Genomic DNA, 17387 nt, shown 5'->3' on the forward strand with positions numbered 1-17387 from the left:
GATTTGTATTCGATTCGTACACGGATAGTGCCATTTTCCCCCAATTTTGCAATTTAGTTGAGTATTGCCCCCCCCCACCAATAAATTCTGGATGTTCATAATTGTTCATCTGAGACTTCCTTGGTGAAGTGTCATTTATTGTGACCATTAACAAGTGCTGCAGCACATCTACACATGTCATGCCATGTAGGAGGCACATTGCTGAGGGCTGTAAACAGACAATCAATGTTCAAGTGCAGCCAAATCACGAAGAGCTGGATGAGCGGCCTCTATGTGGAATTTGTGCGGGAAGAAATAAATATGGAAAAAAAAGGCAGAGAATAGTGTGGAATTTTTTTTAAAACTGTGTGTAATACAAATCCAGCCAAAACAATAGTGCAAAAAGTTACAAAGCAACAATCTCTTGGGCTAATGCAGTATAGGCTATACAGAAACAGCCACGATGAAATGTGCAGATCAGGCACGGTGAATACCAAGGAACCAAGGAGACGGTTAATATTTCAACCCACAGTTTGTGTTTTGGATATTTCCCCCAAATTTTCCATACAACAAACAGACTCTAGATCAGCCCAGCAAGCTATGGTGGAAGTGTGCAGTCCAGAAGAGACCATGGAGAAACAAGTCTCCCAGGGCCATGAAGATCCGCAACAGGCTGAGTGAGAGTAGCACTTGGTACATAGCCATGTTCTGTGGTGGAGGATGTGGGTCTCTTTAGACTGCTCAGATTACTGGAACCTCGTTATCACATCCCAGTCTACAAGTTTTTCACTGAATGTTTCCTTACATCTATAAATGAGGGTGCCTGCCCATGTTAACGCTGATTAAAAAACACAAGTACACAAATCTATCTCCTTCATTGCTGGTGTATGGACCCAGAACACCACCATAAAATATTTCCTTGGCCTAAAAGATCACTGGATTAACAAGGAGTTTTAACAGAGGAACAGGAGTGCTGTACTGAGGCTTTCGAAGGGAAACACAGGTACCGCCATTTCCGATGAGTTTCTGAAAATGCTAGAAAAATGACAGACTGCCAAAGACAGCTGCCATACTTATGTTCTCCATGATAACAGCACTAACATTAAAAAAAAAAGCTTTTAATTATTGTAATGTACACAGTTTGGGCTGTTTGGCAAAACCCTGCAGACGCGCATTAATGATGCTTTATTTAAAAACAAAAAACAAAAACAGTCCATGTTGAAATTGATCAGTGTAAGTTAAACGGTGGTTTTTAGGCTGGACCCATGATTTAAGCTGTACCTATCCAGCTCAGACCAAGAAAAAAAAAATCATTTGAATGTTAAAGCAATTGTTCAGAGTCTTGAAGAAGAAACCAGTCAGGAAAATGCCAATAATGATGATTGGCAAAATCAAAATTGGAAACAAAGAAACTGTTTATCGAGCCGCCGACAAAGAAATCTTGCATGGAGACTACAAGTCTGGAGTTTCTGGGATGAAATTGTACAGGAATCTCAGTCCACAGTTTCCTCAATCGCTGCGGAGACGGAGCTGTCACTGAATCTGACAGAGCCCTGCACTCCCCGGTCCGCCGACCCTGTGGAATGGTGGAAACACAACGCAATCAGGCCTCCTAATCTCGCAGCGATCGCGATGTCTTTTCTTGGAGCTCCGCCAAGCAGTGTTCCCTCCGAGAGGCTGTTCAGTTCTGCTGAGGATCTCCACGGAGACCATCGCTGCAGACTTCTCCCCGAGAATGCAGAGAGGCTGGTGTTTTTTATTTTTTAATAATGCAATTTGCCCAGAGTAAACTACAGGTATTAAATACAGTCTGAATGATCTCACCAAAAACGCACGAATCATGCTATGGAGTTTGTACTGTAGTCAAATTGCACACAGAAAATACAGATATAAGTTTAAGGTTTCTTAAACTTTGTGCATATCTCAAATAGATTTGCATTAAGGTCATCTAATAATGGCCATAAATATGCTATGAATCATTTTAATTTACAAAAAGATTTTACAGCACTGTAAAAATAAATGTGGCAAGATATTTTTTCAATCAGGTTGTCTCGTCTGATTTGTCATAGTCCATGTTTGACAAACATTAATAGGTACTATTCGGTATTCAGTCGAATACCAAAAAAAGTGGATTCGTCACATCCCTAGTTTATAAACCAGTGAAACCCCAGAACCTTATGGAGAAAAGTTGGAAACAGTATCAAGTCTAAGTGGTGTTCTCCAATTTACATAAAACAAATAAGACTTTTCACATGGAGGTACAGAATAGTATCAACTCTAGAAGTCACACACACACACACACACACACACACACACCGGGGAATACTTCCATTTCACACAAATTATTGACTGAAGAGCAACAACAATGATTTACAGAGACAAACAAAAATACATGAAGTACAAATAATTGTTTAAAACTGGTTTTAATCAAGGAAATGAAAATCAACATTATAAAACTCACCTTTCTGTAATCCAGTCTTCACTGTAGTCTGAGGAACTGTTTCAACCTGTTTGGACAGAAAAATCAGCATTAATGAGGAATTTTTTTTCACTTTTAATTAACAGAGGGAAAAAATAATACTTCTATCAATCTAAGTAATGATGAGTGGTTAATGTATCTGAAATCCGAACTCAGTCCCATCTGCTGGGTAAAAGTCTCTGTCTCAAGGTCAGGGAGGGTTTAAATCCTAACTGCCTGTGCTGAATACCAAGTGTCAACACACAGCCACATGCTCTCTAGCATAGACTTTCCCACCATTCCCTTGGTAGATTAAGAGAACAAGAATACTTTCCTCAGTGTCTGGGAGGCAGGAGAGGGGTTGTTTCTGCAACCATCCCGATGTTGCTATAAACCCCTCCCGCCCCAAAGACGTTAGGATAAATTTTTACTTACTATGATACTCAGGTTAATGTAACTCACGCCACTTTAAGACCCTTCCGCGCCTGCACTCACAGCTAAGTTGCTGGGAATCAGGACCCTCTCTGTAGAGGGTGCTACAGGGCTCCATACAGCTGGAAGCTCAATACTTTTGCTGCTAGTACAAACTTAATAAGTTTGTGATATTGCAAAAGCACTTTCTTGAGTGTCTTATGAACAGTGTCTTGATCCTACATTAGGAGAGCGAGATCAGAAGTTATTCTGCCAATGTATATGTAAAACACGTGGAAATTTGAGGATTGAACCATTAGAATTAAAGAAAGGATGCTGTTTGGAGGAGTTCCTGTTTAAGCTATGAATTGAATTTTATGTTTCTTAAAGATGTGGTGAAATATGCATGTTGAAACACATTTTGTAAATATTTAAGGATTGTTCTAAGCTTTTAAAAAATATTTTTATTTTTTTTACAACAGGTAAAAAAAACATACAACAGAAGCGCTTTTATAGGATACAATTAGTAATACAAATATAAAATCTTCTAAACAATCACTGGTATTGTTCTACTACTAACTATAACACAGTGGCATTAACAATTTGTCCCATTTTGTACTTGTTCTGCTTATTAATTTTAAACTGACTGGTCACAGACTGAATTTGGAAACGAGCAAAATCACAATTTCATTTTGGTAATGAATACTGTAGGTTTGCAAGAGCTTAAAAAGATTTTTTGGAATATGATTTCTTAAGTACAAAAGTTAATTATGATAAATGAATGACAAATTAGTAATTATTGAAAATTTTAGTTAACTATTTCTGGAAAAATTGTTTTACATACTTGATGATACCATAGAGCACCCACAAAGTCACCTTTTAAGTTTGGAAGTTTAAAATTATGAAGAAAATAAATAGGAAATTTCACACTCTTCCATATCAAGTGGTTTTAAAAATATAAAGCTTATTGGAACTAATATCATTCAGAATTGTCTGTTTAATAGCAGCTATCTGGGCTGTAAAAATGGATATTTTTTCAGTTTAATAAATTAAGAAAAATTCTGATTGTAAGTTTAATTAAAGGGATTATGGTTTCTAAAAATGTCTTTGAAAAGGTAATTTAATATGAATATCACTACATTGATTACACTGGTTTAAACCCCTTCAAAAATGCTCCTCCTCTTCCCTCACCCCACTTGAAACATGTTTATCTGATAACCCAATAACAGGTGAGTGCAATTCCATTGGGAAAATAACATTCCAAAAAATCTGTGATACCAACAGAAAAACCAGATCAACTATGATCATCTGTTTCTTAAATATAATTCTTGTACTTAAATTAATTTGATTTGTTTAAAAAATAAAAACAATACATACCAGCAGCTTAAAACAAAAATAAAAAAAAATTTTTTTTTTTAAAAGGGAACTCACTCACTGATGGTTCCAAATAAAAATCATGAAAACATGAAATCATTTTGCTTATAACAGAAATTTCATAATAAATGTGAGGACTTCTTTAAGTCTTGCACCACTGGCTTCCCATCTCCCGAAGCCTGACTGTGTTCTGTGAAAATGCTTGAAGCAGAATCACAGGGATGGCTGGGTTAAAGCAAGGCCGTGGAATTCACTAGGACAGAAGCATTAGATAGTCCAGAAAGGAAACCCAGGGTGGGGAAAGTTTTTCTTTAAGGTACCAATATTAAGCCACAACATTTACAAATACAATGCTTTAACTCTCTACATGTAGGAAGCCAACCTGCTCCTTTTTGATCTTCTTCTTTGGCACAACCTCAGTGGATTTCTCTGATTCGGAACGAGTTCTAATTGATCTTCTCTGTTGCTTCTTTTCTGAGCCTAAAATATAATTTAAACAAATAAATAAAAACTCATTTAAGGATGGCTTGACATTTATGTAAGATCTGACCAAATTCCCTGCGTTTCTAAGTTGCAGAGACATAGTTTAGTCTTCTTGAAAGCAGATGAACACATTTACGTATCTATAATTGAAGAGATGAAGGGATTGAGATGGATGACAGCGACTTTATTCTCAGTTGACATTAGGAAATACTGATTCAAAATTCAATCAGTACTACATATTTTGCATTTTAACAAATGAATTAATTCAATATGTAAGTGCTTAACAGTGCTTAGTGCACTTAATACAAGTATTGTTATTGTTATATTATTAACAACAAAAGGGGAAAAGGTAGGAAATGCACAAAAAATGCTGGCCAAAACCAAATTATTAACGTGACTATCAAGGGACTTGTTATAACAGAAATACTTAATCGTTGAAACAAATTTTCAAGTGCTTTAATGTTAAATGGTAAAACAAGAAGCTACTGAGATTTTTAAACAGTAAAATTCTTTAAAAGTAAACAGAAGATGACTCACATGGACCCCATTTTGGAAAGGATAAAACTTAGATTGAAGATCACAACTTGAAAGACTACTATATCAGGAATGATTTCATTCTGTGACCCTGAGAAGGAATGGTACCTTCAGTGCAGCTGTTCTCCGTCTTTTAAGTGCTTGGACCACCTAAATGGTCCTTCCTAGATAATAATCATCTTTCACTTACCAAAGGAGAAAGCTGCTAAGACTTCCTATAAAATCAGGCAGAAGCTGCTTCAGTAAAGCCTTCATATCACCTGCATAGTATTTTGTTTCATTGTTCTTGCCTATGTGTAAATAGATTCATTGGTTTCATTGTTCTTGCCTATGTGTAAATAGATTTTTTCACCTTAGTTCAAGGCCAAAACAGAGAAGGATCCCACTACCTTTGTTTTGGGGAAGGAGTAGGTAGTTTGATAATGACATATTTTTTCTGAGCTGTAGTTAATCATTTCTCGCAGAGAAGTCACAAATGAAGTTGCTAACCCCTTCCTTTACTCTTACTGATGAAAATGTTTATCAAAACAACAGATATTCTGCCCTCATAGACACCTGAGTATACTAGAAATCCATACTTTAGTGTACTTATCAATGTTCGAGTACCTACTAGGGAAGAAGAAAATGAAAACAGAACTGCTTAAAACAAACAAAAATCTCTACTTGTTTTGAGGATGACAACATAACTGTTCCATAAAGTACAGATATTTGAGGTATTGTCTTATAGAAGATAAGGCAACACGACTTCTTAAAATTCTGAAAGCTACCCATAGAACACATAAATTCCACTACTTTTAAAACCACTAAAAAGTATGTTTACATTCTAAGAAAAGGAGGTAACCATCTTTGGGTTTGGAAAATAGCTTAGAAACCGAGTATAAATGCAAATGCAATTCTACAAACCATAGAAATGCAGCTGTGCCACACACTCTATGCATCCCCTAAATTTACTAGGAAAGGCTTAGGAATTCTCCCTAGGTAGTTAACACCCGTTGAGATGATGATATAACTTGTTTCAGGAGGAAAAGAAAATCTTTTTTCTGACTTTCAACTACAGGCATACCTCAGAGATATTGTGGGTTCAGTTCCAGACCATCGCAACAAAGTGAGTCGTAATCTTTTGGCTGGTGGAGGGTCTTGCCTTCAATTTGGAAGAAATGCAACATATGTGAAGTGCAAAAAAAGAAATGAAGCACAATAAAACGAGGTATGCCTGTACTGAAGTTATTTTTATAAGAAGCAAAATGGTCATTTAAAATGACAAAATACACTTATCAACACAGCGGTAACCAAATTTAAGCCAAGGTCAAAGCTTTAGTACACTCATCCTGCCCTGAATGGTTTGGCTCAGTGGATAGTGTCAATCCTTGGACTGAAGGGTCCCGGGTTTTATTCCACTCAACGGCATGTACCTTGGTTGCAGACTTGATCCCAGTCAGGGTGCGGTGCAAGAGGCAGCCAATGGATTTGTCTCTCTCACATCGATATTTCTCTCTCTCTTTCCCCCTCCCTTCCACTCTCTCAAAAAATTAATGGAAAAATATACTCCAGTGAGGATTACAAAAAAAACCCCAAAAAACAAAAACAAAAACAAAACACTCATCCCTATATTAAGGTCCCAACATTAATTTACAGCCTAATTATATGTGCTTGCCTAAGGAGGAAACTGGGCTTTTACCAGATATAAAGAATGATAAAATTCCACGTTACCATTCTCTTATAAGAAAGTAAAGAGAAAAAGTACATTGCAGAACTTAAATCTTACAATGAAAAGACTACATGAAAATAAAATGTTCTGTAGCTGAGAAGGAAAAAAATCAACTCAATTAAAAATACAAGTATAGACTGGCCAGTGTTGCTCAGTGGTTGAGCATTGGCCCACAAACCAAAGGTTCTAAGGTTCAATTCCCAGTCAAGGGCACATACATACCTGTGTTGCAGGTTCGATCCCCAGCCCCGGTCGGGGTAATTGCAGGAGGCAACCAATCGATGTGTCTCTCTCACTGTAATGTTTATCTCTGTCTCTCTCCCTCCTTTCCTTCCAGTCTAAAATCAATGGAAAAATATCCTCAGATGAGATTTAAAAAAAAATTAAAAAGTCCTGGCCAGTTTGGGTCAATGGTGAGAGAACTGGCCCGAGGATTAAAGGGTCTTGGGTTAGATTCCTGGTCAAGGGCATGTATCTCGGTTGCAGGCTCAATCCCTGGTGAGAGTGGGAGACAACCAATGCATGTGACTCTCTCACATCAATGTTTCTCTCTCCCCCTCCTCTCTCCCTTCCACTCTAAAAATCAATGAGAAAAATATCCTTGAGTGAGGATTTAAAAAATAATAATAACAAAATAAAAAATAAAAAAGTATAATTTAAGACCAGTCTAATATTATATGAAGAATTTACTTTCTCCCTAGTTAGGAGAATATAGATGTTTAAATAAAGATCCTCCTAGTCTATGTATCATATTTAAATTCAGATAAATCACCAACAGTTTAATGTAAAGAAAGACAATAAAACTGATTATGGAGAGCTGAGGCCAAAAGAGTATTTTAATGTTCAAAGAAAGAAACAAATATTTTCAATTATGGCTAATTAATGTAAAATCTAAGTCCATTTATTCATTCCTTCAACATAATAATTTCATTTGTTTACACAGTATTTTGAAATATGTAGTAGGCAGTTAGACAGGCATGAGCAGAGCAAGGATGATAGACCAGGTACGGTAGGTCACCAGGTTGGAAAGCCCCAGGTACCTAGCAATGGGCAAAAGTGGGAAAAACAATTACTGTAGAGGGGGACCTTGCTCCCAGGGTAACCTCTCCTCTTCCAACAAGCGTATCACTGGTATGAGGTTTAGACCTTCTGACCTTCATATCACTTGTCGTGGAGTTCGGACCCCCCCCAACCCCCATCTTTCCTCCCCTGGCATGTTGCTAGTCATGGGGTAGACTCCTTTAGAGGAGGAACAAGGGGGCCAGAGGTTAGCCTCACATGACTCCCATACAAGCCCATGCACAACCACTCCCTTAAGCACATTAAGCCCTCAGGACAATGAGGTTCTAACCTGCATCAAATGTTCTTGGAGGCAGAGCCTCAGGGTCTGCTGACCACAGACTCAGAGCTTTGGTTAAACTAGAGATGACATTTAGGCCTCAGTTGTGCTTCAGCTCCAGGCCCAGAAAAGCACCAAAACCAGACTAACCTACGCCATATCTGACATCATGAACAGATGCAACAACTAATGACCCCGGGCCCTTGCACTGAAAATCAGTGGAGACTGACCCGGAAAGGACACACCTGGAAAGCTGATGAATAGTCTACTGAGATACTCCCCTAAGATCCCCACCTTTAGAGAGCAGATAAAACACCCCCTAGCACCCAGCACCAGCCAGCACCTTTCCCCACTCTCTCCTTCCCCCAGGCACCTGCTCTCCACATTTCTTTTTGCTAAGTTCCAAGGGCCCTTCTTTTGCCTCTGTAACTCATTTCCTGAGCCCTCGAAGCCCACCTGACTCACCTTTGCTATCTCTGTGACTTTCTAAATGAAGTTTCTCTTATAATTTGAGCTTCTTGGCTCTGAATTCTTTCTTTGCCAAACTGAAGTATTGGGATTTACTGAACGCGAGGTCTGGTAACATTCTGGTTCCATTTTGTCCCTAAGACTTCCCCTAACCCCTGAAAATGAAGGTCCCATGGAGCTCTTTCTCCAGGAAGCATGGTCTGGGCCATTCCCTTCCCCTTCTTTTCCCCCATAGGCATGCATCACCTAACTTCTAAGGGAACCCATGAGACTTGTAACTAGGAGAGCAATGGGCAGCAGCAGCTCAGGCTAAACCTCTGAGCCTGTCCCCAAGGCCCCCTTTTCTCTGACTAGGCTCTCTTATTGCTTCTTCTATGCCCTTCCTTGTTTCACTGCACTAAATATATTTTTGCTGCATTCAAATTCTTGCTTGCTTTTCTACACTTTGTCTCTTGATTGAAATCTTTCCTTCAAGAAGACAAGAACTGAAGTCTTGTCATCTTGCTGGTAACACCATTATTTAAATTCCTGTAGGAAAAATAACTGTTACTATAAGCTCTCTAGCCCCTAAACCAGTGATGGTGAACCTTTTGAGCTCAGCGTGTCAGCATTTTGAAAAACCCTAACTTAACTCTGGTGCCGTGTCACATATAGAAATTTTTTGATATTTGCAACCATAGTAAAACAAAGATGTATATTTTTGATATTTATTTTATATATTTAAATGCCATTTAACAAGAAAAATCAACCAAAAAATGAGTTCGTGTGTCACCTCTGACACGCGTGTCATAGGTTCGCCATCACTGCCCTAAACCATTCTTTCCTATTGAAATAATTGCTTTTATAGTTTGATTTTTTAAAAATAAAATTAGATTTTGATCACTTAAAGTTTCTTAGGAACATAGCTACCATGTTATAGTAGAGCAGAACTATGACCTCAAAATGGATCAATATACTCTTCATTCATACCCACCTGCAGAACCAGATGTTGCTTCAGGAGATGATACATTCTGTGTTGCCTTTTCATTTCTCTGGTTTGGTGTAGAAATTATAAGTCTGTCTTGTCCCCTGACACTTATTTCCGTTTTGTTACCAATTCCCTTCAAAATAAGGCAAATAAAAAATAGGTATCGGGGACATATGTAATACTTTCAACAATAAAGATTTTAAAATATAGCTCAAGATTATAATTTGCTTGAATTTTATATGGCCTTGATTGCAGCTAATTATCTGAGTCATTATCAGAACAATTTTATTAAAAGTCATCAGGGTGAATTCCAAAACGTACAATGAGATAATGTAGAAAAAAAACCTATATGTCTAAGTCCAGATGATGAATATCACTAAAAAATATATGTGTATCACACAATTTTCTGTAAAAAACAAAGTATTTTCTGGTCTGAACAGTCTCTCCCTTCACTCATGTCACAGTAAGAGAACTCTAGGCATCTTCATTTGGTGAAGTACTCTACTACACAGCTGAGACTTTCAACAAATCTTGAAAGACAAGAACATCCATAGATACAGAAACATGCCATTCATGGTGAGCAAAATGTGCACCCAATAAGCAATTTGGAACAGACAGGTTTAGGTATTTTTAACACACTGAAAAAAAAGGAGTGATTTATAAATATGTATATATATATTTTTATAAGCTTTCATTTATAAAAGGTCAGTTTTATCTCAAATTTCATTTACACAGCACTCTTTGGAGAGGGTTATAAAAATTTGATCTGTGCATCTAAAAGCAGATAAAAAACTAGCTCCACTACTGGAGCCAATCTGCATTCAAAACAGATATAGAGTGCTCATTTGCCATTCAAAGCTATGAACAGGCCCTAACCGGTTTGGCTCAGTGGATAGAGCACTCAGTGGACAGAGCGTCGACCTGCGGACTGAAGGGTCCCAGGTTCGATTCCGGTCAAGGGCCTGTACCTTGGTTGCGGGCACATCCCCAGTAGGGGGGTGTGCAGGAGGCAACTGATCAATGTTTCTCTCTCATGATGTTTCTAACTCTCTATCCCTCTCCCTTCCTCTCTGTAAAGAATCAATAAAATATATTTAACAAACAAACAAAAACCAAAGCTATCAGCAGAACCACGTGGGAACTGAACTGTAACTTAAGTTTTTCCAAGCAGTTTGGCCTTAATGAAATCAGTTGCACCTAAAGGCAGAAACAGGCAGAGGACCTTACACTTTTCTGTAGGGAAACATATCAATAATAAAGCATATCTATATTTAATTATTTTAATGTCCATATGACAATGTTAGGAAATAGAGATTTCTTTAAAAATATACATCCATGAGGTGCCACTAACTCGAATTCACAAGCCCACGATTGTGGTACTGGTGGGAGGTAGTGAAGAGGTCTATGGAATAAGTATTATAAATCTTATGAAAGAGTTTTAAAGTATTAAAACTAAAGTATAAGTACACTAAATGGAGGCCTGGAGCTGGCTGATAGAGACATTCAGTTCCAAGAAGCTATTTTCACCCCATACCCAAGCTATACCACAGTTAAAGAACTAACGTAAGTTCTGGTATTTCTCTAAAATACATCAGCTATCCCAAGCCAACGTGAGCTTAACAAAATTGCTGGTGCAACCAAACAGATTGCTTGCACCCAGCACCAGCCAGCACCTTTCTCTACCCTCTCCTTCCCCCAGGCACCTGCTCTCCACCTTTCTTTTTGCTAAGTTCCAAGGGCCCTTCTTTTGCCTCTGTAACTCGTTTCCTGAGCCCTTGAAGCCCACCTGATTCACCTTTTCTATCTCTGTGACTTTCCAAATGAAGTTTCTCTTATAATTTGCATTTCTTAGCTCTGAATTCTTTCTTTGCTGAACTTAAGTATTGAGATGTGCTGAACTGATTGATTAGTGGGTACAATTATTTCAAAGGTTAATTCAGATAACTGACAAAATGATTTAATAAGAAGCACACTTTTCAACTAAGAAAATTTAACTATACAAACTTAGAAACAGGCAAATTGCCCAGTTTTTTTCCATGACTTTAGGGAGCTAGGCTAAATTTTGGCTGCACAGCTAAAGATTAATCAAGTTCAGATGGGGATAATACAAAAGATGGGGGAGGAGAACACAGTCTTTTTGCCTGTGTCTTTTTTGCCCTATGTGCAACAGAGTAAACTGGCTGTACATTTCAAATGCAGTGGATATTTAAATTATGACCCGGTGTTGTGTCTTTTTTAAATGCCAAGGTTAACTACTTATTAAACACCATTTCCGGGGGGGGGGGGGACCATACAACGATATGAAAAAAGGAGGTACCTTTGTTGAATAAACAAACTGATCGATAAATTTCCCATCTCCTGTAGCATTCTGAAGAGCAAATACTTGTTCAATTTTCACAACTGGAGACATGTTGCACTTCTGCAAATCCAAGCTCCCTTTGTGCATTGTAATAGAAGCTGGTAACGATTTCCTGGCTGCTGCTGTTTTCCAGGCTATTTTAACAGGAGGTGGTTCTTCCTCTTCCACACTCGTGTGCCGCCTCTGGCTATGTCTCCGAATCTCAGTACTTGATAGTGAGGAGGCCACCTCACCTGTATTGGTCTGTTCTGGCTGAGTATTCAGCACTGATCTTGGTCTCCGGGGTTTTTTAACTTCCGCTTTGGAGGCAACATTCTTTTTCGCTTGGGATAAAGACTCCTCAGGCTGTTTATCAATATAGATAAAAGTATACTGTTCTATTCTTTCCTCTCGGGTCATTTTCAATGCTTTCTCTGCATGGGCAATGCCAATATCCCATTGAGCACGTTCTCTCTGTGGTCGGGGTTTCCGAATCTTTAAAGAGAGATATAGGCATTATCAGACACACTTCAAGCTAACAAGTGCACTTAAACCACAGGTATTTCCCATGTGAGCCTGTCATCTTTCTAGGTATACATAAATATCTTCAGGTTCTTCAGTCAAATCAATGAAATGTTCTTACGTTATAACTTGGATAAATTGGTATTACTATTGGATGACATGCAGGTCTATTCCCTTTTATAAATCCCCCTTTGGTGACCACTCTTCATAAAAAGTTAGTAGTAATTCCCCAGCGTGGCTCATGGTTGAGCATCGACCTATGAACCAAGAGGTTACGGTTAGATTCCTGGTCAGGGCACATGCTCAGGTTGCAGGCTCAATCCCCAGTAAGGGACATGCAGGAGGCAGCCATCTATGATTCTCTCTCATCAATGATGTTTCCATCTCTCCCTCTCCCTTACTCTCTGAAATCAATTATTTATTTATTTATTTATTTACTTTTAAAAGAATGCTACCCCTACAGCTGCAGGGTGCTACAGAGATCACAAAAAAGCTAACAGGCCGAAAACGGTTTGGCTCAGTGGAGAGAATGTCGGCCTGCGGACTGAAAGGTCCCAGGTTCGACTCTGGTCAAGGGCATGTACCTGGGTTGTGGGCACATCCCCAGTAGGAGATGTGCAGGAGGCAGTTGATCGATGTTTCTCTCTCATCGATGTTTCTAACTCTCTATCTCTCTCCCTTCCTCTCTGTAAAAAATGAATAAAATATATTTTTTAAAATAAAAAATAAAAAAGCTAACAGGCACTTGAAGCCAGCATTTGAAGCTGTGCTGCTATTTTGTAACAATGCACACAGGGGCAGAATGGGGAGAGAAAGGAGAGAGCCCTGAGGAACAAATGTAAGTTGACAAGACATAGTAAAGCAGAAATGTATGAGAGAAAAAGTAAACCTGAATCAGAGTTTTCATAGGTATCTATGTCCAGGGTTGATTAAAAAAAAAAACTTTGGATTGGCAAGAAAGGTACGGAAACTCTAAATAGCCATGTGAGATGACCAAAGCAATTAAAAATTATCCAGGGGGTTAATTTCTGACCGAGATAGCCAGAAATTAGCTAAAAAACCATGAGATGTTATAGTGTATGTCAAACACTGATGTATAAATCTGTAAAATGTTAAGTGGGATAAAATTAATCAAAATCCTGTGATCAATTTTAGTTTTTAAAGTGTAAAAATATGACAAATTACTGAATCACAAGAGACCCACACTAAAATTAATTAGTTGAGTTTAAAAATCTCAACCAGCCCACCCAGTATGGCTCAGCAGTTGAGCATCAATCCAGGAACCAAGAGATCACTGGTTCGATTCCTGGTCAGGGCACATGTCCAGGCTGCAAGCTCGATCCTTGGTGGGGGGCATGCAGGAGGCAGTCGATTGATGATGTTTCTCTATGACTGATGTTTCTATCTATCTATCCCTCTCCTTTCCTCTCTAAAAATCAATGGAAAATATCTTTAAAAATATTTAAATATCTCAACCAAACAGAGTATCACAAGTTTATGTCAAAATTCTAAAATATCTACCACCACATCAAACATGTTTCTTGGTTCATCACCTGTGTGACCTGAGTTGAACCAGTTAAGCTTTCTGTCTTGATTTCTTCATCTGTAGAAACAAGAATAATAGTATCTACCTCATTTAAATTTTATGAAGATTAAATACAAGCATTGCCTCTCTCACAATAGATACGAAATAGTTTTAAAACTTTATGTTCATAAAAATTTTGCTAAATAAGAATGAAGAACAAGTATGGAAAGATGTTAAAATAGAAAAAATAATAAAAATCCTTGGCAAAATCCATATTTCACTAGCATCTACTAGACTTATATATGTTAATTCAATTCAAAATAGAATCCAACATTATACTGAGTAGACAGGTCAAGTTTTTAATAGTACTATATCACTTACAAAACTATTTACATAGTAAGTTATTAAATTGGAATACAAGGAATGAAAAGAACAAGTCATTCTAACAATTGTCTGAATTCAAGTATTAAAAGTTCTACTAAATTATGAAGTCCTTTAAAAACTATATTTGCTTGATAATGTTAACATGTTGTCAATTACCTTTTGTTTCTCAGAGTGATTGCTGGCTTGTTTGGTTGCCTCTGCCAGTAATTCTTCATATTGTTTATGACCTTTATACTCTCGTACCCGTTTTTCATGTACCCATGCCCTCTCTGGTTGGTTGCTAAAAAATTGGACGTGATATTCCCGGGCACCTGAAAGTAAAAATCCTTATTAACCATTTCAGAACATACTCATGCACATATACTTTGCAAAAAACATGAACCTAAGCTGGTTACCTAGTATTATTCCCATTAAAAGCTGTAGTTTTGCAACAGGAAATGTTCGCTTGACATGACAACTTAGCATACTTTCAATGGCAGTAGTTAAAACACATGTCAGTTCCTCAAACATCTTTCTGTAAAATCTTCACACACATTTCAAGCACATCCTTTTTTTCTTCTGTACATACTAGAGGCCTGGTACACGAAATTCGTGCATGCGTAGGGTCCCTAGGCCTGGCCGGTGGTCAGGGCCAATCTGTGGGTGGGCCCCACTGGCACTTGCTTTGGCTGGCCTGGCACCGCCCGCTTGCCAGCCCTGCTCCCATTGCCACCGCTGGTCACCTCCCTCTGTGGGGCAACCCGCGGGGCCCCCGCTGGCATCAGCTTTGGCTGGCCTGGGGCCTGTAGGCTGGGGCCAGCTCCTGCATTGAGCGTCTTCCCCCTGGTGGTCAGTGCACGTCATAGCGACCGGTCATTTCACCATTCAGTGGATTTGCATATTAGGCTTTTATTATATTGGAGGATTTGTGCTGTTGGAGACAACAAAGGAGGCCTACTCTCAGACACTGGCAGGCATACGTGCGGAGGGAGCCGGATGCCGGCATGGAGATTGCCCACCACCTCTGGGATGGAACGGCACCAGCGTTCTAGGTATCTAGTGGTGGCTTGGTAGGAGGGGGCCTCATGTTTACAAACATGCCAGCTGTATGGAAAATGCCTTCACATGGATGAAGATCCTGTTTGAGTTCAATTTATCTTATCTATAACCTAGGTCAGCGATTTTCAACCTATGTGCTACAAAATTTTTTAAAGCATGTAACTCGTCTTCCCTTAGATCATCAAATAAAAAATGAGAAGAGTCAACACACACACACACACACACACACAAATGAAAATTGTAGTTTTGGGCTGTCCAAAGATGTAATCCAATATTGACCAATTATACACCTAACAGTTATTACAAAAATCACCCCAAATGATTAAAATTAGTATATCAAGGTTTAAAAGAAAATCATAAATTCTGCTAATTATCAGATTTATGTTGGTTGCACAGTTTATTTTTACTTGCCTCAAAACTTTTTACAAACAAATCTGAGTTAGATAAATAAATTTTCCTTCAAAAAATGTATAACATCTTTTCCTGGACTTGTAAAAGCCAACTGCTGGTCAAATTGCTTTTCTAACTGTGTAGAAGTGTGGTACACAGACCTGGGGTTAAGATAGGAGGCTACTAAAACTCTTCCAGGGATCCTGCGAGGTCAAACTATCTGCATAAAAATACTGAGAAGTTACCTATCTTTTTACTATGCTGACATTTGCATCTATATTGCAAAAGCAATGGCAGATAAGAGTGCTGGCATCTTAGCACAAATAGAGGCAATGAGTGACACCAAACTAGTATCATATTCTTCACAGCCATATACTGGCAGTTGAAAAAAAAAAAGCAAGATTTACTTCATGTCCTTCATGAAGCAGTAAAAATGACTAATTTAATTAAATCTCAATACCTATCTTTTTAATATTATGTGTGACGAAATGGGAAGAAGGCATAAAGCATTTTTTATATATATGACAGTTATCTAGAGGAAAAGTACTTGTATGATTGTTTGAGTTGCTGCAAGGTGAACTGGCCACTTTTACACAGAATAACCCTTTTACTTGAAAGAATGACTAACAGAAGAAATATGGTTATTTGAACTTGAGCATCTGGCAGCTATTTCTTCATAAATGAAAAAAAGCAAGTTTGTCACTTCAAGGAAAGTGGACATTTGTTGGCCATAATAAAATGTGGTCTTTCAAGTAAAAAGTAAAATTTTGAAAAAATTCTGCCACTAATTAGTTTTCCAACTTCCCAATAATCAAATAATTTTCTGATGAAATAAAATTTCTGATGTTAACTAATGTGATTTTTAAAAATATACATATATTATTGATTTTTTACAGAGAGGAAGGGAGAGGGATAGAGAGCAAGAAACATCGCTGAGAGAGAAACATGGACCAGCTGCCTCCTACGCACCTCCTACTGGGGATGTGCCAGCAACCCAGGTACATGCCCTTGACCGGAATCGAACCTGGGACCTTTCAGTCTGCAGGCCGACACTCTATCCACTCAGCCAAACTGGCTAGAGCCTAATGTGATTTTAAAAAATATGTATAAAGAAGTGTGTCAACATTTGAAAGTCGTGTATGACTTAGTTAACCAATATTTTTAAATGGCCAATCTATATATAATGTTACAAAATCACGAAAGGTTAAAGATCCATTCAAAGTGCAAGACAGAACCAATGGGTTTTAATGTAACAAAGTACAAAAAGTTTATCAATATGATTTCAAATTCCACACTGTAATTAACACACCATCTGTTGTGTTTTGGTGTAAAAACAAAGAAATATATCCACAATTATATGAAAAGGCTACTAAACAATAAACTACTCTTCCATTTACATGTACATATCTGTGTGAGGCCAAATTAACTTTAAATACTTCAACCAAAACAAGAAGTCAGAACAGCTGAAT

The 17387-nt window shown here is 38.1% G+C and overlaps 1 protein-coding gene across 7 annotated transcripts in view; it reads right to left on the bottom strand.

Annotated features, from left to right (window-relative positions):
* Positions 1–17387, bottom strand: part of NSD3 (nuclear receptor binding SET domain protein 3) — a 110644-nt gene that overhangs the window by 41974 nt on the left and 51283 nt on the right. For 6 of the 7 annotated variants that reach the window (XM_036298740.1, XM_036298739.1, XM_036298736.1 and 3 more), the window contains 5 exons: positions 14647–14801; positions 12039–12554; positions 9728–9854; positions 4605–4702; positions 2441–2486 (listed from right to left, as the gene is read on the bottom strand). In XM_036298740.1, coding sequence (XP_036154633.1) covers positions 2441–2486; positions 4605–4702; positions 9728–9854; positions 12039–12554; positions 14647–14801 — 942 coding nt within the window. Of the gene's footprint in view, positions 1–321; positions 1556–2440; positions 2487–4604; positions 4703–9727; positions 9855–12038; positions 12555–14646; positions 14802–17387 lie in introns of those variants that run through there. The other variant, XM_036298741.1, reaches the window with a different exon arrangement.

This window comes from Myotis myotis, unplaced genomic scaffold (genome assembly GCF_014108235.1).
Source record: "Myotis myotis isolate mMyoMyo1 unplaced genomic scaffold, mMyoMyo1.p scaffold_m19_p_3, whole genome shotgun sequence".
Taxonomy (NCBI): domain Eukaryota; kingdom Metazoa; phylum Chordata; class Mammalia; order Chiroptera; family Vespertilionidae; genus Myotis; species Myotis myotis.